The sequence below is a fragment of the Hoplias malabaricus genome, unplaced genomic scaffold (assembly GCF_029633855.1).
Source record: "Hoplias malabaricus isolate fHopMal1 unplaced genomic scaffold, fHopMal1.hap1 H_2, whole genome shotgun sequence".
NCBI classification, from domain to species: Eukaryota; Metazoa; Chordata; class Actinopteri; order Characiformes; family Erythrinidae; genus Hoplias; species Hoplias malabaricus.
The window spans coordinates 309,402-332,918 of record NW_027101325.1 but is presented as its reverse complement, the minus strand read 5'-3'; the positions used below and the strand labels follow the sequence as shown (position 1 = coordinate 332,918).

Here is a 23,517-nt window from a genome sequence, read left to right as displayed (position 1 = left end):
CCTGGAGGAAACCCACACAGACACAGGGAGAACACACCACACTCCTCACACAGTCACCCGGAGGAAACCCACGCAGACACAGGAAGAATAACCCTGGAGGGGACGCCAGTCCTTCACAGGGCAACACAGACACACACACACTCACACCTACGGACAATTTCAAGTCGCCAATCCACCTGCAACGTGTGTTTTTGGACTGTGGGAGGAAACCCACGCAGACACGGGGAGAACACACCAACTCTTCACACAGTCACCCGGAAAAAACCCACACAGACACAGGGAGAACACACCACACTACTCACAGACAGACACCTGGAGGAAACCCACGCAGACACAGGAAGAACACACCACACTCCTCTCACAGTCACCCGGAGGAAACCCACACAGACACACGGAGAACACACCACACTCCTCACAGACAGTCACCCGGAGCGGGAATCGAACCCACAACCTCCAGGTCCCTGGAGCTGTGTGACTGCGACACTACCGTGCAGCATGTGTCTTGCCCCTGCTGCTAATTAATTATTTATTATTTATTAAGGGCGGCACGGTGGCGCAGCAGGTAGTGTCACAGTTACACAGCTCCAGGGACCTGGAGGGTGTGGGTTCGATTCCTGCTCCAGGTGACTGTCTGTGAGGAGTGTGGTGTGTTCTCCCTGTGTCCGCGTGGGTTTCCTCCGGGTGCTCCGGTTTCCCTCCCACAATCCAAAAACACACGTTGGTAGGTGGATTGGCAATTCAAAAGTGTCCGTAAGTGTGAGTGAACGTGTGTGTGTGAGTGTGTTTTGCCCTGTGAAGGACTGGCGCCCCCTCCAGGGTGTATTCCCGCCTTGCGCCCAATGATTCAAGGTAGGCTCTGGACCCACCCCGACCCTGAACTGGATAAGGGTTACAGATAATGAATGAATGAATGAATTATTTATTAATGCTTTGCAATTGTTTTAAAATATAAATTAAAAAAAATGCAATAGACAAATTCAACATCTTAGTTAAATAGTTTTTTGATATTTCTAAATTAAACTTCACTAATGTGTGGTGGAAGAGTTCAAATTTGTACCGCTTGTTGGTATTTTGCCCTGTCAACTTGTCAGTGACATGAGTCAAAAATGACTGTGTTTTGATAAGAAACCATGCTATATACAGAGTGCTTTTGATTCAGATTTGGTGTGTGCCTGCATGATTCCTGATCCAGCTTCAGCTGTGTAATTTGTGCATAAGCTTGTGCACCAAGATTAATTTTTTTCTTATCCTTTTAAAAAGTCATATTCATCCAAACGTGCATTTTGAAGATTTTTAATTAGAAAATCTCAGTTTGTACAGACATCAAATGCTGTATGGGGGAGGAGGCCTTAATGAAATAACTTGTCCAGGGGGTGTACCACAGGGCAGTTTAGCCAGAGGAGTTGAGACTAAAGTTGAGCACTGTCCAACAGGAATGTCCCTCATCTCTTTCATTTTGGAAAGCCTGGAGTTTGGGCTTTAAAATCTTACTGGCTAAACTGAGAAAACTGCCTTTTTGACTACAACACTTCTGATTTCAGACGTGTTTACCAGACCATTTGGAAATATCGCTGTTGGCCGTTCTGTGTTTATAACATTGTGGAGCTTTGGTTTTGCGTCAGAAATAGAAATGACCGCAGGCTGTTCTCTCAATAGCGCTGAGTGTTTACTGAGACGAACACAGGATGTGTACGTTGTTTCATTATGATACGGACATTCCGAGTTTGCTGGAAGTCTTTCAGTTTCGTTTTAGGAGTACACCGGTAGATGGCGTTCTGGTTTTCTGTCCTCCAGTAGAAGGAAGTAGCTGAGAAAAACACGGCACTGAAAAGACGGAGCAAGCGGAGGCGGCAGAGACGCTGGACAGTGTGTTTCTGCTGTATGTGGCGTGTGTGTTTTTACGGTTAATGAGTTGTAGGAACGGCTATCGTTCGGTTATTCATTCGGGGTGGAATCAGCTCCACTGTTATGTGTCAGATGTTTGAGGGCGGAAAGGAAGCTGGGGACGATGGAGTCATCTCTGTTGGTCCCGCTGCTCTGTAGCGTTTAGTGTGTATCAGGTTCCTGAGCAAAGACAAACACTAACTGCGAGGAGAACGTGTTGGAGGTGAGAAGTCAGAAGTGCAGCGGATCGTTGGGACGATTAAGGTGAAATGGCGGACAGCGTCGGAGAGGGATCTAACGGCGCCTTGGGATCGAGTCAGGGAAACGGAGCGCAGTTATCAGCTAGTTTGGGTCCTTCTCCTCCGGGGCACTCGAGCGGCGCTAACCCGGCCTCGCCGCCTCCCGCCGCGGCTGCTGAAACGGGCCTCGCCGCCGTGTCCCCCGCCATAGCGCACAACATAACGGCGGTAATGGAGAGCGTCGGTGTGCTGAGCAACGCGGTGAGCGCAGGTCTGTCCGCCCCCGCCGCCGGGCCGCCCTCACTGCAGCCCGGCATCGGCCTCGGGCTCAGCGGCGCTCCCCCGAGCCTCGCTGGAGCCGGCCTGCTCTCCCACATACACGCCACGTCCTGGGACCCAACTCTCAGCACAGACTGGGACAACGAGAAGGCCTCGCAGCAGTGCATCCTCCGGATAAAAAGGTAACAGGAGCCCCGAGAGTCCACAATGGGCATTTCCCATTCTGTGAAACTCTTTAAACCCGAGGGTGATTCCCAAACAGGACCTCTCACTTAGACTTAAATGAATTAAGTTTATGGTTAAATAACATCATTGGCATTTCTCCAGATTTTATATATGCTTGGAACATGGTTAAAAAATTAAAAATAAAATACAATCATTACTCAGTTCTCTGAACGTTTACTCCCTCGCTAAGTTTGTTAGCCGAACCACTCGCTGGCCTCCAGGGCTGTTTGATTCTAGACATTTTGGAGTCGACCCCGGATTCGACTCCATACGTTGGGATTCAATATACATGATTCCACATACATTTCACCCAATAATCTCGATGTGAAAAAAACCCGTAATTAAAGTATTAATCATATAAAGGACAGCTAAATTAACTGAGCTTATTAATTGGGACGGTTAATGTGTATGCGAGCCTTTTCTTCTCAAATTGGTGGACATTTTAGCGAAAAATATACGGTTTAAGACGTGTTCCTTGCAAATATTAAATAAAATTCATAATTGGTTTATAATCATAACTAATGAATCATATGTCTAGCTTATGAACGAAGGTGACGTGGAAGTATATATAATTCAGACACTTTTTAAAAAGTGACAGCAAAGCCTTTGGATTCTAAGTTGAATCCATGCTGAATCAGTAGAGTCGACTCCAGAATGCTTCGTATTGATGATTCGATTCTTAGGGGGACCGACTCCAGCCCTACTAGCACGCTAGCTCAATGAGAATTGGTTTAAGATAGCCACGTTTGACCAGACATATGGTGGCAGTTAGTTTTCTCCCGGCTCCCTCATTTAGCTTTTATAAACGAAGCTCCCTCAATTATCTTTATGACGTCAGAGGTGGCCTAACTGAGATAACCGAAACGAAGTGCTTCTTAATGAGCGAACTAACAGTCGGTGACAAAAAGTGCTAACCTTAATAAGAGAGTTACAGCTTGTTGAAAGCCGCCTTATTCGCCTGTTTCCAATTTGAAATTTACTTTCCACCTTGAATGCGGCACCCCAGCGTAAATGCTGCAACATTTAAGATTGAACTGTAAATGTGACTAATTTTAGTTTAGCGGTTTAGGGCCCGAAACAGTGGCGCAGAGTTTCTGGGAATATTTCGTAACCGTCATAAGTGGGGTCTTTAAAATGGTAACATCCAGTCCACGTTTGTTAAGTGCTTTTCAGTTCTACGGAATTTGCGTTGACTCAGGTTCACGCCAATGAAAACAAAACAGAACCCTGACAGAATTAAACTACATCGAAAAGTACTGCAGGGTTCGAGTCTTAAGTGGTCTGGATATGAAATGCACACAAATAGAGTCACACACAGACAGTAATGTAGGGTTGAAATGTACTACACAGTTCACAGTATACAGTTACAACTTTCAGAACACATTACACTGTCCATGATCTAATAACCCTTAAAATCCCCGTTTAATTACCTCCACCCCCTCCACAATTTTCTGTTTGTATGACATATCAAATGACAAATTTAGACTTTTCCCAAGAAAAAAAAAATTCCCTGAAGAGTATGCACAGATTTATGCCGTCCTCCCCACCCCTTATTTCCACCAAATCTTTCAGTGTCCACTTGATGCGTCTTGAACACTCCCTCAGTGCTGGGATATGATGTTTTAAATATAAATGAATGGGATATGTCCCTAAGTGTGTGTGTGTTTATATCTCAACATTCTTTGAATTAGCTTTCTGACTTAAAAGGATGTATTTCAAAATATTTGTGATTATTTTTAATGGATTCTGAAAGTTGCTGGAACCAGGTTGAGAGGTCTCAGGAGTGTGTTGAAGCACTTAATGATGTTTGATTTGTTCTGTGGTAAGGCCCATGTACGTAGACTTGTTAAATTTTGTTATCCTTGGAATTTCAACAGAGTTGACTAACTGTACAGGTTTGCCACAATATCATCAAAAAGATATTTGTTTGTTTCATAATGAAGCAAAATGGAATTTCAGATGAGACTTAATACAGTCAAGTATTATTTTTCATTCAGTGCTCTGTTGCCTTTCTAAACAAAGTCTCAGCATTTCATTATAACAATAATGTGACTAATGTGAGTTTGCAGAGCCACTTTTAAACACACTGGTGTATGCTTTTATGACATGGAGTTTTGCTAACTAAATCTTTCCAGCCAGAGTTTGTTGTTGTGAGGTTTTCCCCCTCTCCCCAATCCTGCTCTTTCAATCAGTGTGTGTCATCACTAAAATGTGGAGGCAGAAGCTGGATCTCAAATCGCAATATACCACACTCGATAACATGTAAGAAAATAATGAACTGCCATTAGAAGTCCATTTATTAGCATTCCTGACTTGCTGTGATTTAGTTTTAAATGAGAGGGCTGTGTTTTTGGTGTGTCCTTGTGTTTCGGGGGAAAATATCCAGTCATGATCTTTTTTCAAGACCAGTATTGTGATTGTGAACTCAGCTGCAATTATTTTCTACACTCAAGATAAAAAGGTACGGTAGAGGTACATCACTGGTCACTAAAGGTACAATGTAAATGTACATTTAAAGGTTCAGCAGGTGGGTAAAGTCCAGTTGTGTTCCCTAAAGGTGCATTACATTCTCTTCTCCAGAAAGAGAAGTGTCAATTTGTAATCTATCCTTTTAGAACTGTGTAAAATAAAACAATATAAGCCCTGAAGATGGAATGGGGTGTATGAACTCAACACAATTTAAAATGAGAAAATTATAATACAAGTTATTTTCCCTAACTAAAAGTTTCAGAAATGTACACACGAGGGTACCACTACAGTGACAGTTTTCCTAACAGTTTATATGTTATGGTCCATACCTCTTTGAATGCTCAGTGTGTGCTGCCAGACTGTTGTTTAGTTGTGGGTGTTGTCTATACTTCTATATTGTAGCTCTTGTGATTGGAAAGCAGCACTCTAATTTACGATTTCAGTATAGAAAGTGTCATTTTACTGCCCTCATCACTCACTGCAGTTTTCTGAATACATATGGATTAGAATTTAGTGATATTATCACTTCAATACACCAGTATTTTTTTCAAGCACAAGCTATGTTTTCCAGTACCAAGGTAGCAACTACTAACTCTCCTGAACATATCGTTGTGTGCAAAGGCATATTTAATCTTTCTCCTCAATATGTTAAGCCCTGCAAGTAAATAAAAATGGTGCATTAAAATTAGCAGGAAATATAATGCCTGCATTTGCTCTTTGTGGAGGATATGTTAACTTATTTTGCACTTTGGCAAAACATATCCTTTGACCAGCCAAACATTTGAATAGCTGAATATTCATTTTGTTGAGTCATGTAAAATAGGCTAAAGACTACTTTGCTGTAGTTTATCTATAAAGTATTTCCCCAATACCCTGTAGTAGTGAAGTGAAGGAAAATGGAAACAACTGGCAGTAGATCTGAACCCAGTCACAATTATTCAGAGTATCTTTTAGCATTGTTGGCCAACTCTGACTGCCCAAAGCATAAACCTACATGTCCAGTATTGGGTTTTGCACTGCAGTACTGGACTAGGCTGAGACTGTGCTCCTCTGTGTTGTTGTGGAGCAGTTTAAAAAGTGTTTTTTAATATAGACACAGTGGAGTAATATTACTTCATATGTTTTTCTGCTGTACTCTATTTCCTGCAAATGTATTTTAACATGATCTTGTTCTTCCCAAACAGAGACATTATGTCCATATATAAGGAGCCTCCTCCTGGAATGTTTGTGGTCCCTGATCCTCATGATATGACAAAGGTAAGCTTTAAATAACAGCTTCCATGTTTAAGACACGTTTGTGAGGTTTGATTAGTGCAGTGGGAAACACCACACTGTAGACTGGGGTTCAGTCCCGTGCCCAGGCACCAGCTCTGTACCAGTCAGAATTCTTGTGCACGATTCAATGCTACATTTGCTGATGTCTCTGACTTTTTTAAACATGTAAATCACTGTGGATGAAGCTGTCTGCCAAATGCCATAAACAGAAGATATGTTTTATGCAATATGGTTAAGACGTGTTAACAACAATGTATAATAAACCGTCTACCGTGAAGGTGTTCATAATGCCAGTTAAGTTAATTTGCAAGTTATTGTTCACCATAAAGATTGAGAGTGCTGACAGTGTGCCCCTATACCTGTGCAGAATTACGTAAAACCATATTGTCATTTCAGTATTTTAGTTGTACAGGCAAATACCAGAAATCATGCTCTTTCATAAATGCACAGAATTAGTTTCAGAGGTACATTTACAAGGTCTGTGAATAGCCTAATTTTGTTAATCTGGCTGTTGGGTTTACAGGCTCAAATGGACTGTAATATCTTCCCGTATTAATTATTATCTGAGAAGCTCTATCGAGCGGGTCTTTGGGCTTGATTCTGTAAAATTTAATTAGGTGGAAAAATGGTTTGATGGTTCTGAATCCCATAAATAATAATCCCATAAATGCAGGCAGTCTGTGGAGATTTAAATAATGTTAGTATGTAAAGGCCTATTTATACTTCTGCATTGACTCTTCATGGAGTCTACGCATGTGTCACTCTGCAATTACACCGCCACACCACTAGGGCTGAATCTCAAACATCTTCCTCTACGCTATGTAGTACACAATGTAGTGGTGTAGTAGATTTATAAATCTTTAAAATTCCTTAAAATATCCTTATTTTTTCTCGGAGACCTCCTGTATTTTTCCTTTGTTTAACATTTTTATTCATCCCTGAAGCCCATACCAGTGTCTGAGGAAGTCTCTTGCTGTAAATAAGCAGCTGTCTGCTGCTTAAATTATGATTAGTCAATAAGTAAATTGGAGATATTTTGCCTTTTGTTCTGACTAGTCATTCATTCATTATCTGTAAGCACTTATCCAATTCAGGGTTGTGGTGGGTCCAGAGCCTACCTGGAATCATTGGGCGCAATGATTCCTCATACACCCTGGAGGGGGCGGCCAGTCCTTCACAGGGCAACACACACGGACACTTTTGAGTCGCCAATCCACCTGTTTTTGGATTGTGGGAGGAAATCGGAGCACCCGGAGGAAACCCACACGGACACAGGGAGAACACACCACACTCCTCACAGACAGTCACCCGGAGCGGGAATCGAACCCACACCCTCCAGGTCCCTGGAGCTGTGTGACTGCAACACTACCTGCTGCACCACCGTGCCGCCTCTGACTAGTCATGATTCTAATTAAAGATATCTTATATTCCCTTTATATTAAGGATATCTTTAATATATATTTAACTTATCTGAAACTAAATTGTAGATATCTTGAATGAAAGTAATGACGAGTCAAAACTAAGTTAGAGATATCCAATTGTATTTTTTACTATTCATAATTCCTTTTAAGATCTCTTCAAATAAATGTACAGATATGTTGAACTTATTTGCCTTTTGTACTTCTGATATCTTAAATGATAATTCTGACTAGTCAAAACATAGCAGACTTACATAGCCCATTTTCACATCATGTAAATGTTGCCAGGTCTGCATATTATAGTGTACTTTTTTTTTTTTTAACATTTTCAGTAAAGTCGTTTAAAAATATTTGTAGTTTTGGGTTATTTCTAATATGTTATTGCCTTTTTGAGCTTGCTTCATAGAGATAATGCCCATGAAAATAAGCCAAACGTGTAAAATTTCCACGGTATGGAGGTCATGTTCATATGTTGCCATCTATTGGCGACAGGATGCAATTACTGCACCATTTAAGGTGGAACAGAAAATCCGAATAAGAAGCTGGCGAAGAAGAAGCCAACTTCAGCGTTATAGATTTTTTTCTTTATTTCCCTCAGTCAATAAAGCATTTATTTGATATAGGTTTATTTACATTTCCCATGTAAATAAACCTATGAAACATTTCTCATTGATGGAGCATTGGCTGGTGTTATTACGATATAAGCAAATTTACTGAGAAATAAGCCCCAAATTAGTTAAAATGAGCACGCCTGTCAACTGTTGTGGCACGTGGAGGGCAATGACTACAATTCAGATATCTGAAAATGTAGTTTTGATTAGTCAAATTTGAATTTGAGATCTTTAATGCTAATTCAGGATTTATGAATCATCAAACCACGAATTTGCTGATATCATTAGAGAAATCTTAAAAGACATTTTGACTAGTCAAAATATAACTGTAGATATCTTAAGCTACTGTTCTCACTAGTCAAACTGTAAATGCAGATATTTTAAATTGTGATTCTGACTAGTCAAAATTGAGTTTTCACTAGTCGAAACTCTGTTGTAGATATCCAGTATTTAATTAAAGATAGTCAGACAAAAGCTATTTAATGTAAAAACGTCTTGCCTAAGCCTTTATACTTTGGTGTTGATTCAACACAGAGCCTGTGATGATGTAGGCTACGCAAGAGCCCTACGTCGTTGTTAGTGTTTATATAGTTTCTAGTTTGTTTCTGCGTTGCTCTGCAATTATACCGCCACACCACCACTGAACCAGGGGCGTCTAAAGTCCGGTCCCGGGCCAAATGTGGCCCACTGTAAGATTTTAATGAGCCCACAGCATTACTTTTAAGAAGAAGTGCCCACAGGCACTTGGGAGTGTTTTCTTTCCCCTGACGGTGGAAGCGGGGCGCTAATTTAAGAAAACTTCAACTAGTTCAAAATGCTGCAGCTAGGGTCCTCACTAAAACTAGAAAATTTGAACATATCTGCCCAGTTTTATCATCACTTCATTGGCTGCCTGTTAAATTCCGCATTGACTACAAAATTTTGTTATTAACATATAAAGCTCTACATGGGCTTGCTCCTGAATATCTTCAAGATACAATTTCCTATTATGAGCCTCCACGTTCACTCAGATCACAGAATACTGGATTTTTAAATGTTCCCAGAATTCAGAAGGCCTCAGCTGGGGGAAGAGCCTTTTCTTATAAAGCCCCCCAACTCTGGAATGATCTTCCAGAAAATGTTCGGGACTCAGACACAGTCGCAATCTTCAAATGTAGGCTAAAAACTCATTTGTTTAGTTTATCATTTGGTAGCTAATGCTCCCCCATAGATAAAGGCGGCAGATCCGGGGGGTCCATGGACACAGGGAATTATAGTATACTGAGACGCTGGTGCTGTCGTCCCGCCGCTTCTCGCGATCACTCAGGTTTGTTGACGGTGGAGCGGAGGGATGCCAGTGTTTCAGGATGCTCCCGTGTCTGTGTGTCCTCCTGGTTCTCTCCTTTTAGTTAAAGCTGTCATAGTCAGATCTGCCGGAGTCATTAGCCACCCTCTGGAAATTTTCATATTTTCTACTTTACAAACACAAAACAGTTCAAAACTAATTCCATCCCTTTACATCTTTCCGAGTAAACGACTGCCCACCTGTCTGTCTGGACACTGATGGATGACTGTCGAGATCCTCCTCCACGCTTCAGACCAGCTGCCCACGCTCCAGCAACCACCAAGTGCCTTGAAGCTGTCCCTACACTGAAGTTCTCACGGACTACTAACTATTATCACCAGTAGATTGACCAGAGGAGGATGGGTCACCCCTTGTGAGCCTTGGTTCCTCCCAAGGTTTCTTCCTCAGCTGGGGGAGTTTTTCCTTGCCACTGTCGCCCCTGGCTTGCTCACTTGAGGGTTTTACATTTGTCTTTACATTTCATGTCAAATCTTGTCTTACTGGAATTCTGTGAAGCTGCTTTGTGACAACATCAGTTGTGAAAAGCGCTATATAAATAAATTTGATTTGATTTGATTTGATTAATGTATAGAATATTGCACCACTGTGTTAATGAACTAAGCTAAATTTAAATGCCATTCATTTCTCTTGTCCAGCAAAGTAATTCATAGAACGACATTTGGTGATGGCTGCAGCAAAATAACCCCCACAAAGTTGACAGTGAGAACTGACGATTTAAAAAATAGGGGAAGTAATTTCCAAAAGTTCAGTAGTTAATAAATATAAACTTTTTGTACATTTATATTTCATATTTTCAATACACTGTTAAAAATAATTTAATAAATAATATTTTTGGAAAGAGTAGTGTCGCAGTCACACAGCTCCAGGGGCCTGGAGGTTGTGGGTTCGAGTCCTGCTCCGGGTGACTGTCTGTGAGGAGTGTGGTGTGTTCTCCCTGTGTCTGCGTGGGTTTCCTCCGGGTGACTGTCTGTGAGGAGTGTGGTGTGTTCTCCCTGTGTCTGCGTGGGTTTCCTCCGGGTGACTGTCTGTGAGAAGTGTGGTGTGTTCTCCCTGTGTCTGCGTGGGTTTCCCGCCTTGCGCCCAATGATTCTGGGTAGGCTCTGGACCCACCGTGACCCTGAACTGGATAAGTGTTACAGATAATGAATGAATGAATGAATATTTGGAAAGAGAAACTGGCCCTTAAGAATTTTGATATGATCCAGTTTGAAAAAGGTTTGGACACCCCTGCTCTATTATATTGTGTAGTCCACAGGGTGGTGTAGTAGAATTACATGTAGGACATTGTTTGGAACAGAGCATATTTTACATGTGGTGCCAAGAAAGAAACAAACGCAAAGCCAGCACGCATGCTCCCACTTCTCGTAGAATTTTGTCCTAGAGACTTTTTTTTTTTTTTTTTCCTCTCTTCTCTCCCCTCTATATTCAACATTTGTATTCATCCCTGACGTCCACATCATGTCTGAGGAAATCTCTCGCTATAAATTTGCAGCTCTCTGCTGTCTCTGTGGGTGGAGAAGAGGAGTTTGTTTTTCTGTACTTATTCGGTTAGATATAAACAATATCCATCTGACTCCAGACCAATCACAGTCGTTGCGGTCTGTAGTTACATTTTTGGAGAGGTGTGCGTCAGGTTACAGCCCAGTTTATATTTCTGCGTCAAACCTACGCATACGTTTTATTATAAGCAACTTAATATTAGCTTATCTAAGCTTGAAATAAACACTGCTTTGTTCATTGCTTTGTTCTTCCTTACCCATTCAGTGCTTGCAGTACAATATATGTTGAATAGGCACAGGAGGTATGAAAATAGTTGTCATTGTATATTAGCAATCACATTATTTGGTATTATCTTGGAATTGATCAAATGTACTGAATTTATTTAAATGGCATTAATATTGAAGTCATTTTACCCTATATATTCTGAGATGCTTTTATTGAAGGTTCATTATTATGTAAGCCTAACAATGCATTTTGATAATTCTGTTTTTCACCCCAGATCCACGCCCTCATTACGGGTCCCTTTGACACACCATATGAGGGGGGCTTCTTTCTCTTCTTGTTTCGTTGCCCACCTGACTACCCCATCCACCCCCCACGCGTCAAACTTATCACCACTGGCCATAACACAGTGCGCTTCAATCCCAATTTCTACCGCAATGGCAAAGTCTGCCTCAGCATACTCGGGTATGTGGCTGTTCTTAAAAACAAAGTGCAAAGTTTATTTTAATATTTGACAATGCTTTAACAAGAAGCACATGATCAATTTTCGGTTGTGTTTAATGTATGAGAATGGTTTAAATCAGGATTGGGAACATGAAGGCTGTGTTCAGTAAACAAACATTTCATAACAAAGCTGAATTCCTTGAATGTTGTTTGAATAAATTGTTTGAATTTGTTGTGTATGTCTGGGAGATCACATGGAAGTGAATATATTTCCATGTCATTCACATCACTTAATCTGTTTACTTGCTGCAGAAATATAAAAGTTATATAATTTTATATCTTGGTGTCTATTCACCTATTTGTTAACCATTGCATACATGATGTGTTTTAAATTTAAAAAATACTTGTTTGTCGAATACTATTTGAATTCCTGTCTAGAACAATTTTACATCCTTCAAATTTCTGTTCCCTCTTGCCTCACAGTTCATTTGTTACACACTTGTCACGGGGCCTGGTAGTTGGGGAACTGGGCTTCTAACCCGATGGATCCCCACAGCTGGCAGGTCATGACTGAAATGCCCTTGAGCAAGGCACCTGACCTCCAATTGCTCCCTGGGTGCTGTGGCTATGGCAGCCCACCGCTCCGGGCATATGTGCTCATTGCCCCCTACTGTTCACTGATGTGCGTTTGTGTTTCTCTGCACGGATTGGGTTAAATGCAGAGAACAGATTCCTCTATATGCAAGCACAGTGGCCAATAAAGTCATTCTAATTCAGTCAATTGGAGACAGTAATTCATATTGCACCCACAATATACCTCTTTCTCATTAAAAATGCTTGGGGGGGTAATTTTAGACTGGTGGGTCATGTCCTATGTTTTTGAAAACTGTTATAAAATGTGAAACCTCTTTTGTGTAATGCAAAATTTCATGCGAGCTTCCCTAATAAAAGACACACACTTCTTCCTTAGAGCCTGTACATGTAGAGCATAGCTTAAAATTAAAGGGGAGAAAATATACAGAAAATTGAAGACGTAATCTATATTTGGCTGGTTGCCCAGACAGGGGCTAAGCTTAGCTCTGGAATATATCCTCCTTTCAATGGAAAATCCTAATTCAAAATGCTATGTAGGCCAGGACTAAGCTTAATCCCTGTCTGGGAAACAATCCAGTTGTGTTGTGTGTTGCTGTCAGTCTCATTTCGTTAGAGTCATTTAACATAAACGATTGACAGTTGACACAATGACTCCTTACATGTTTCTTTGCGTTAATTCCCCAGTGACAGTTACTTTCTAGAAATGTGGTAAACTTAGTTACTCACTCACTGTCAGTCGGGCAAAAAAGACCAAAAGCCTGTATGTTGTTTACAGTCTCATGGCTTGATAACTAGATATAAAAATGTTATGGCCTAATGGGGAATGCCTTAAGAGAGTATCTGAACTGAATGATGTATGACTTGATTCAAGAGCTACACTGGCTGCAGGAATGGATAAGCATTAAATATGACAGAATATGTAATATCAGCACAGTTAATTGATGCTCTTTTTATGATTTTCAGCACATGGACAGGTCCAGCATGGAGCCCTGCTCAGAGTATCTCCTCTGTCCTCATCTCCATCCAGTCCCTGATGACCGAGAACCCTTATCACAATGAGCCAGGTTTTGAGCAGGTATTTGTGTCTTAAGCTGAATGTTTTTTAGTGATGTTTATCAGTTTAGGTTACGACAGTGTATGGCACCTTTGCACTGCATGGTACCTACTCAGTTCTTCTACTCTGATTCTTGCTTTTCTGTTACCAAAATTGTGTACCTGGGACTTGGAAGTGGGATTTTATTTTTTAAAGGCTAAGCACCACTTAATGGACCTCCATGAATATTCCACATTATTTTAGTTACTGACATATATAAGTATGAATTAAAATGAAAATAGCAGCTTAATTTGCTTTAAAACTGACAATTTTATTAAATTGACTGAAAAACCCGAGCTCGCTACGGAAATTCTTGAACGCAACCGTGACGTCACTGGTGGACAACAGCTGAACAATGCCGCGGTAAAACACCGTTATGACTGACTGTTATGACAGTATCTAGCTAGCTAAATAACCAACATTATTCATGACAATAGCCTAGCAATAAGCTAAACTCAAATGTAGAGGTACCGTTATTCTTGTAAATGTGATCGAAGTCGAAGTCGAATTCATCCGACACTATAAACCTCCGTAATGCAGCTACGTAGCCGAGTATAATCTGAGACACCGAGTTTAGCGAGTCAAGCTAACGTTAACTAACACCAACTAAAACAGGCGAAGTGAGTGTCCTTACCCTGTTTACCTCCATGTTACAGAGGCTCTTGAACACCTTCCGTTGGTTTCCTTACATGTCCATATTGTTGGAAAAGCACCAGTGAAATGAGCTACAGATAACGGAGTGAGCGGATGGTCCTTTCCAAAGTTCCCGTTTAAATTTGACAAATTTAGTCCATTTTCTGGATATTTGGGGATCTTTGGGCCACTTGTGCACAGATGTCCCACTGTACATTGAATGATTGTACCATGTACCAGTAGGTACCATGCAGTGGAAAAGCACCCTTTGATGACCACTCCAATTTCTTTTTTGTTGTTACTGTTTAACAAATGTTGGACCGTTTTTAATGCAAAGGGATGTATTTGGCCAAAGACATTTTCACGTCCAACATTTATTTCTGAAATCAATATATGAATCCTTGAACCCCCTTTCCTTCACTAATAAAGGCTCTGGGAAGACCAGACCAGTTAAGATCAGGTGCTGATAATTGATAGTTAGTTCTCAATCCCAAAAACCACTTCAGTTCATCCACAAGATAACACTGCAGAGTCAGTGCAGAGAGAGCAGTTTCACTCCTCCACAGCCCTATGGCAGGGGCCTTTTTACAACTGTAGCTCACTCGGTATAGTGATTTTTAAGTTGATTTTACTTTTCTGAAGTACCTGTTGTGAGCTTAGTATACATTTATAAATTGTACAGAAATAAAAATGAAAGATTTCATACTACGTGAGCAGAAAAGTTTTTTTTTTTTTTTTTTAAAACCTGTGGTTCTTTTCCTATACCTAAAAACCTATACTTTTTTTCATTATGTACATAGCGGCATTGTGTCTTATTTGTGCATGCTACTAGTTAGCTATTTAGAGGATGCTGGATTTGAAGGCTGCTTGGTTTGGAACAGAAGGTCACACTTACTGTTTCTGTATTTATTAGGAGAGGCACCCAGGTGATAGTAAGAACTACAATGAGTGCATTCGCCATGAGACTATGCGGGTGGCTGTCTGTGACATGCTGGAAGGCAAGGTACCATGCCCAGAAGCTTTGTGGTGAGTAACACGGCACATGCAAGTTCACACACAACGCAAGGTTAAGTGATATTCCTCATGGATTATTTCATTTATATTCTAAAATGGTCTACAGGCCTCTTCTTTTTTAAAAAATTAATTAATTAATTTAAAAAAATCCAAAGGGGCGGCACGGTGGCGCAGCAGGTAGTGTCACAGTCACACAGCTCCAGGGACCTGGAGGTTGTGGGTTCAATTCTCGCTCCGGGTGACTGTCTGAGGATTGTGGTGTGTTCTCCCTGTGTCTGTGTGGGTTTCCTCCGGGTGCTCCGGTTTCCTCCCACAGTCCAAAAACACACGTTGGTAGGCGGATTGGCAAATCAAAAGTGTGTGTGTGTGTGTGTGTGTGTGTTGCCCTGTGAAGGACTGGCGCCCCCTCCAGGGTGTATTCCCGCCTTGCGCCCAATGATTCCAGGTAGGCTCTGGACCCACCGTGACCCTGAACTGGATAAGTGGTTACAGATAATGGATGGATGAATGAAAAAAATCCAAAGACTCTAACTTGACCAGATAGCAGTGTTGGACATGTTCCTCCAATGCCTACTGATGATTAAATATGCTCAGTATATATTGTTGTCAGAAACATTCTTCTTATTCTGTGTGAAAGCCAGGAGTTGCAGAAGTCTTTTTAACACTGGAGTTGTAATTCAAAAGAATAGACTACTCAGTGGACTACTTGGATGTTGTATTTTATTAGTGCAGTGGAATGCCCACTGACAACAGTAAAGAATACATCAAATCATATTAAATTAGCAGCCAAACACACTCTCTAAATGTAACTTCCTGTCTCTTCCTGTTTTTAGCCTACATTTATAAAGATTGAAATGTATTCAAATAATCAAATTCCATTTATTGCGTTCCACAATACAAGTCTTTTGTCTGTGTAGTGAACAAAAATGCATTCGGCTCACTCTCGGTTTTCCTTTTTGTTGTCTCCTTGGTGAGCGAGCAGCTTGTCTGTCTGTCAAGAGTGTGTTCCTTATTGCTGCCAGTGTTAGTGGTTAGAACTACAGGGGTTGGACAATGAAACTGAAACACCTGTCATTTTAGTGTGGGAGGTTTCATGGCTAAATTGGAGCAGCCTGGTGGCCAATCTTCATTAATTGCACATTGCACCAGTAAGAGCAGAGTGTGAAGGGTTAATTAGCAGAGGGTAAGAGCACAGTTTTGCTCAAAATATTGCAATGCACACAACATTATGGGTTCAAAAGACGACAAATTGTTGGTGCACGTCTTGCTGGCGCATCTGTGACCAAGACAGCAAGTCTTTGTGATGTATCAAGAGCCACGGTATCCAGGGTAATGTCAGTGTACCACCAAGAAGGACGAAACACACCCAACAGGATTAACTGTGGACACAAGAGGACGCTGTCTGAAAGGGATGTTCGGGTGCTGACCCGGATTGTACCCAAAAAACATAAAACCACGGCTGCCCAAATCACGGTAGAATTAAACGTGCATCACAACACTCCTGTTTCCACCAGAACTGTCCGTCGGGAGCTCCACAGGGTCAATATACACGGCCGGGCTGCTACAGCCAAACCTTTGGTCACTCATGCCAACGCCAAACGTCGGTTTCACTGGTGCAAGGAGCGCAAATCTTGGGCTGTGGACAATGTGAAACATGTATTGTTCTCTGATGAGTCCACCTTTACTGTTTTCCCCACATCCGGGAGAGTTACAGTGTGGAGAAGCCCCAAAGAAGTGTACCACCAGACTGTTGCATGCCCAGAGTGAAGCATGGGGGTGGATCAGTGATGGTTTGGGCTGCCGTATCATGTCATTCCCTTGGCCCAATACTTGTGCTAGATGGGCGCGTCACTGCAAAGGACTACCGAACCATTCTGGAGGACCATGTGCATCCAATGGTTCAAACATTGTGTCCTGAAGGCGGTGCCGTGTATCAGGACGACAATGCACCAATACACACAGCAAGACTGGTGTAAGATTGGTTTGATGAACATGAAAGTGAAGTTGAACATCTCCCATGGCCTGCACAGTCACCAGATCTAAATATTATTGAGCCACTTTGGGGTGTTTTGGAGGAGCGAGTCAGGAAACGTTTTCCTCCACCAGCATCACGTAGTGACCTGGCCACTATCCTGCAAGAAGAATGGCTTCAAATCCCTCTGACCACTGTGCAGGACTTGTGTATGTCATTCCCAAGACGAACTGACGCTGTATCGGCCGCAAAAGGAGGCCCTACACCACACTAATAAATTATTGTGGTCTAAAACCAGGTTTCAGTTTCATTGTCCAACCACTGTAGATACTTCATTCTGAGATGGTTATGCATTGCAAAATAATTATGCCACTTCAGAGCAACTTTACACAATGTGCAGGTGAGTTTGATTCGTCTCTTCTAAAATATTTCCAGACTGTTGAAATTTATTTATTTTTGTCTGCCATCATCCTTGCTTTTGTTTTTTTATTTTGTCTTCAGACCAGTCCACTGCTCTCCACAGTCCACACTGAGTAGCAAAGGCAGTTTCAGTTGGAAGCTATTTTGTTTCTTTGGCACAGAATTGTGATTTTTATGACTTTTTCTGCAAACTCGTGTATCACAAAAACATCAATTAGCGGTAGGCAATGAAATAAAAATATAACATGATGCAAGATCAGGTAGCAGTTATTTTAACCAGCTGAAGCAGCTTAAACAAGAGACATTTCTGTTTTTACAACGGCTACTTTCACAAGAGCAGTAAGCCACTTTTTCTTTTTCTTTGTTTACATGTCAGGAGTGTGATGGAAAAGTCCTTTCTGGAGTATTATGACTTCTATGAAGGAGTTTGCAAAGAACGTCTGCACCTACAAGGACAGAACATGCAGGTGTGTGTTTAACCCAAATGATAATTGTTTGTCTTTGTAGTGGAGTAAGATAAAGAAGCTAATAACATATAGCATCTTTTGAATGAGTGTTTGTGGAATTATATATCAATTAACAACAAAATACATGCAAGAAAATGCTGTACTTTCTTGAAAAAATATAGTAGTTGAAGTACATTGTAAATATTTTGCTTGGAAATTACACCACTTTCCTCTTTCTTCAGGATCCTTTTGGGGAGAAGAGAGGCAGATTTGACTACCAGGGGCTGCTGGCTCGTCTCAGTGCCACACAGAAGCGCTTGCGAGAGAAATGCCCCCCTGAAGACAATGATGGAGACTCTGACTCTGACACAAGTTCATCCGGAACAGACCCCGACAGCCAGGGCAGCTCCCAGCCGTAAAGCCCCCACTAGAGGCGAAGAGCAGGAGTCTGACAAAGCACTTCTCTTTACCTGTTGCTCTGGACGCTTTTACATAGGCAACATACACAGAGCACTGAGCATTTCAAGAATCTAGTTGAGAAGCACAGGGGTTAGTTTCTCCCCTGTTCCTTTAGATTGGTTCAAATTTTGTTTCTCTCTCTCTGTCTCTCTCTCTCCTTCTGCTGGCCAGTGGCTGCCTTTCATTTCCTTTTTGTTTTCTTCTCAGAGAGAGAGAGAGGTCCAGTCTGTAGTGGGAAAGGGACTAGGAGATTGCTGTATGTGTGTATGTATGTTGATGTACATGCAAGCTCCTCAGCAGGTCAGCACACATTCTGCCTTTCGGAGCACATTCTCTGCTCCCCTCATTTCACTTTCTTCTGATGATCAGCCACACAATGCAGAGGTAGGTTAAGTGTTACTGACCCTCACCCCAGACCAGGTCATTTTTACACCTTAGTGCACCTGTGCCACTCTTGCAAATGGTTTGTTAGTCTTTTCTGTTTCACTTATGTCTTGATAGTAATCTCAGCATTTATATCTCCACGTTAATTGAGTCATTAAAAAAATATTTTGAATATTATGAACGGAGTCATAATTTCAACATAAATTCATAATGAATTGCTTTACATGATCTAAGAAAAAGAAAAACTGATGCAACTACAAAACAAATGTATATACATAAATATTGTGCATAGAAAGGTTTTATTTTAATGTTAAATGTGCATTAAATGCTTTTGAATGGGTCTGGTGTGATCTGATATCGACGGCCAGTAAACTGATCAATTCATTTCCACTTATGGGAACAACTGTCCTATGAGTGTTATTGTTTGTACAGTCGAAGGACCTTGTCCGTGTTGTTTCAGCCTGATTAAAAATTCTGGTTGAATAAGAACATAAGGGCTCTCCTTTCTTTTTGCCATGGATATGAGGAGAACATGTATTTTTCAACTGACGTCTTTTTGGGACACATTAGTCCATCTGTTTAGTCCCTCCTCTTTAATTAAAGAGGCAGCGGAGTCTCTTGTCTTACACTGTACATCATCATCTCCTACAGAACTCCAATTAGCTAACACTCACAAATATTTATAATTAAATTGCTGAAAAGTCTGTGTACACTCTTTAAATATAGAAAGCTGTTTTAAGAAATGCTGGAGTAGATACACTTTAGATTCTTGCCTGAACCTTTCTCTGGGGGGGGGGGGTCCCTTTTTAAAGAATTACTTGTGTACGTGAGATGAGGGACATGTGAAGAACTTTTACACCAATAAAAGATTTTCTTAGAACCATTTGTCCAAGCCATAAACTACTTAAGAACCTTTTTGTAAGAGTGATGTTTCTGAAGTAGAAGGCAGTAAATCTTAGTTAAGTATAATCTGGATTATTTAGTAGTTTCTTTCTCTACCAAATATGGATGAAACTAAATTAACCCATTAAATTCCTCCTCTTTCATGTGAGATGGCCCATAAATCAGATATTTTGTCAAAAAGACGCTTCTCTCACAAGCAAGAGAAATAGTCAAAATTGAATACAAGATTTATATATGGTTTGTTATTGCAACTTCCAATTATCCAGCAGGTGATGCTAAAGAATGCTAATAATAAATACCAGAGAAATTGGCCTCTACGCTCAAAGCACTAAATTGATGCAATGTCTGTTCAATGATTAGGTTGAATCTCAGATATGAAGAACATTACAACATTGGAATCCTTGTGGTTTTGCATGTGCTCTGATTTTTAACGCTCTTGTTCTTACGTAAAAAATGGCATTCAGTTTTGAGTAGGCAATATGTTTCTCTTCTAATTGGAGGTCCTTTTCTGCTCAGTGTAAAAGAATATATATGTAAACAAGCCATGTGTCTCTGAGACGGTGTCTGTTTGACCTTCTGTGTCATGATGTACTAATGTTCTTCCCTTGTTTGCAAAAAAAAAAAGAACAAATTGTGTAAATAGTCCAGTGCATGAATCAGTTGCAGATATAATATAAATTGTAACTACAATGATCTTTCTCTTCCCTTATCTGACAGCAGGGTTTGTTTATGGATTTTCTTATTAAATATGTTTGATTAAACACTCTTAGAAACTTATTTTGGGCCTGAAAGTTTGATACAAACCAGTCACTGGGGAATTAATGCAAAGAAATATTTAAGATTTAATGCAAACATTTTTGTTTTCTTTGGGGTCCAATGCCATGTTTTGTTGAGTTATTAAACTAAATTAAAATAAATACACATCTTCAACTGAGAAAGCACTTCTGCATATTTTAACTTACAATGGTTTGTTTTTTCCTGAATGTAATCTGTTGGGGAGGAGGGGGTATGACATCAAGTCATATCATGTGATCTACTAAAACTGCACAAATATAAGCATGGAAATACCGAATTTTTATTTATTCTCTGTGTAAATGTTAACATATCTTTTAGAAACGCAACAAAATATGAGGCGTCTGAACCTATTCAGGAGTTTATGTAGTGAATTGTCTCCCAAATACTGATTTATTTTATTACCGTATATTTACTATCTATACTCATTAGTTGGAAGCATCTAGAACTATACAATGTAACCATGTCACAAGTCTTGATAGGAAGATCTTCATTGTGTTTGGCTAGACACAAATATTTTATTACAATTTGCTGTTTATTATTTGCTTTAAATGATCTCAGGGGTTGCCATCAAGAAGCCCAGTATGAAAAGTTTTGAGATGTATTTTTTTTTATAAATAACGTTTATGTTGGTTCTATGTATTCAAATAATAGATTATTCGTTCTCTACGTTAAACTGTGGTTACGTTTTTCAGCCACAGATTAAACCTGATGAACAGTTGAGAATCTTCACTCTCACTGCTGATTAGTCCAGCAATAAACACATTATTCTCAAACAAGTTTCAGATCTTTGACTAATTGTGGTGTCAGGAAACATTCAAATGACCCAAAGACTGATGATGATTATATTGTTTGAATAATATTAACACAATTATTCCACCTTTAACAATAAACAGACTATTAAATATTTTTCTTAGCGAATTTTGTACAAGAATATTACATTTAATAAACAAACATTCAATCAGACAATGGTTTGACATTCAATTACAAGTTTATTACAAATAAAAAAGATACTTATTTAAGTTCATGGTACTTATCTCAAATACATAACCAATAAATAGCAACCATTTTTTTCATGGGATAAATTCATTTTCAGATAGTAACTTTAATAAAAAGAAGTTCGTTAACAGGTTGAGAGTACATTTCTGAAAATGTACTAATTGAATCATTGCTGTGTGTGGTGTTAATGCAGTTCATTTTCAGCTTGCATGTTCTGTTTGAATTAGATTAAGCTCTTCAGCTTGGATTTCAAACAACAACAGAGGTTAAAACATTTTTCAAATGTGCCCTTGTGATTAATGCAGCACCTGATCAGCAGAACAATATCAGACCAAATCAGACAAACACACACATATCTGCTATTCATTATTGGCTAGAAGTGACTAGTCCTGCAGGTGACTTTGAAGAAAGTCTTTATTAAAACATGCATTATCCCTTCTGAAATGAAACCATTTCTGGGAGATCTAGAAGTCACTAGATGGCAGTAGAAAATGTATATCCAGAAACAAACAACATGTGTCGTGTTTCTTTATTAGGATCAAAACTTTTGTAAACTAAATGTATATGTCTATAAATGGTGGCCAAGCAAATCTCATAAACTCATCCATACTTCAGTTCTAACGGCACTATTTTTCCAAATCAGTCGGTCGGTCAAATTAGCTGGTCTTACTGATGTATTAAAATTAGAATAAAACTCGGTGGAAGGCTTCTCAGAGGTGTATAATGCTGTTTACAAAGGAGTCCAATTCTGTAAAAAAAAATTGCAAATTAGGGTTATTATAGGTAAAGGGGGACACATACTTAATGACATTTGTTTTTCTTTACGTATTTTTATTTCAGTGAGTTCATCCTTGAAAAGCAGTGGCCAGGTTCTATTTGCGATAATAATATAAAGAAAATAAGGGGAACAAACCCCAATGTAATGGAATATGTTGATAATATGTCTTTGTAAATTGACTGAAGACTTTTGGTAGCTTTTTTTCTTGTCTTCTGATACCGTTAAAATAAAATACTAAATCTGATACAGAAGGTTTTTTTTTTTAATAGATGAAAATTCTGGCATTTTGAAATAAACCTAAACAAATTATATAAAATCACATATAATAACTAGTAGATGAATACGTTTTAAAATGTTTTATGCAAAGTATAATTGTAGTTAAAAATTCAAAATATTCTCACTCTCATCATTATATGGTATACTTGTAGTATTACAAATGACAATTGTCATTTTATTCAACCAAAAAATAACTTAAAATTTAAATTGTTTTTTTACGAATGGCAGGAATTTATTCATCACTGTATTCATTATGAATTCCATCAAAGAAAAAGCATGTGCATCAATTTGTTCTGTTTTTAGGGACAATATTGTATCCAAAAGGGCATTTGGGTTTTGGTACAGACAATATAAAGCTGATTATTTTGATGCTAATGATAGTAGTGTATGAATACTATTTTTTATTATTATTATTAATAAAAAGGACAATTGTCAACTGTTAACAAAAGGGAACAACAGAGTGGGAGTATGGTTGAATTTTGAATTTCAATTATTTGCTACACAAAAACATGCTTTGAAACATATTTGCACACACCTCTTTTTTTAAGAATAGGTATATAGAAAACTATGGAATCAATCTCAAACAAATACAGATTATCTGACCTTATCAAGCTATTGCATTTGGCTATTGAAAGAAACCCTGGCCAAACAAGATCGAAGTCAGTTGAAACTATGGAAATTATTATAAAACAAACCCAAAACTGTGTGCTGTGAAACACTCACTATTCCCAGTTCTGTTGTGTCTAAAACCTGATCTATGTGTAAATAAAATAGGATGGTTACGAATAGAAAACAAATGAACAGACAACGAAATACATCAAAAGCAGAAAATAAAACCAACTA

The 23,517-nt window shown here is 39.7% G+C and overlaps 1 protein-coding gene across 2 annotated transcripts; it reads left to right on the top strand.

The window, feature by feature from the left end:
• Positions 1-1,724: 1,724 nt before the first annotated feature.
• Positions 1,725-21,470, top strand: LOC136686039 (ubiquitin-conjugating enzyme E2 Z). Of its 2 annotated transcripts, XR_010800274.1 has the most exons (8): positions 1,725-2,584; positions 6,281-6,353; positions 11,745-11,932; positions 13,469-13,580; positions 15,145-15,257; positions 18,014-18,104; positions 18,326-18,632; positions 18,750-21,470. XR_010800274.1 is itself a non-coding variant. In XM_066659514.1 (7 exons), exons 1-7 carry the CDS (start codon positions 2,154-2,156, stop codon positions 18,500-18,502), a joined length of 1,185 nt encoding a protein of 394 aa, XP_066515611.1. In that variant the 5' UTR covers positions 1,725-2,153; the 3' UTR covers positions 18,503-21,469. The 2 variants fall into 2 exon arrangements, 1 of the variants encoding a protein (XP_066515611.1); XM_066659514.1 differs by having other exon boundaries at positions 18,326-21,469.
• The last annotated feature ends 2,047 nt before the right edge of the window (positions 21,471-23,517 follow it).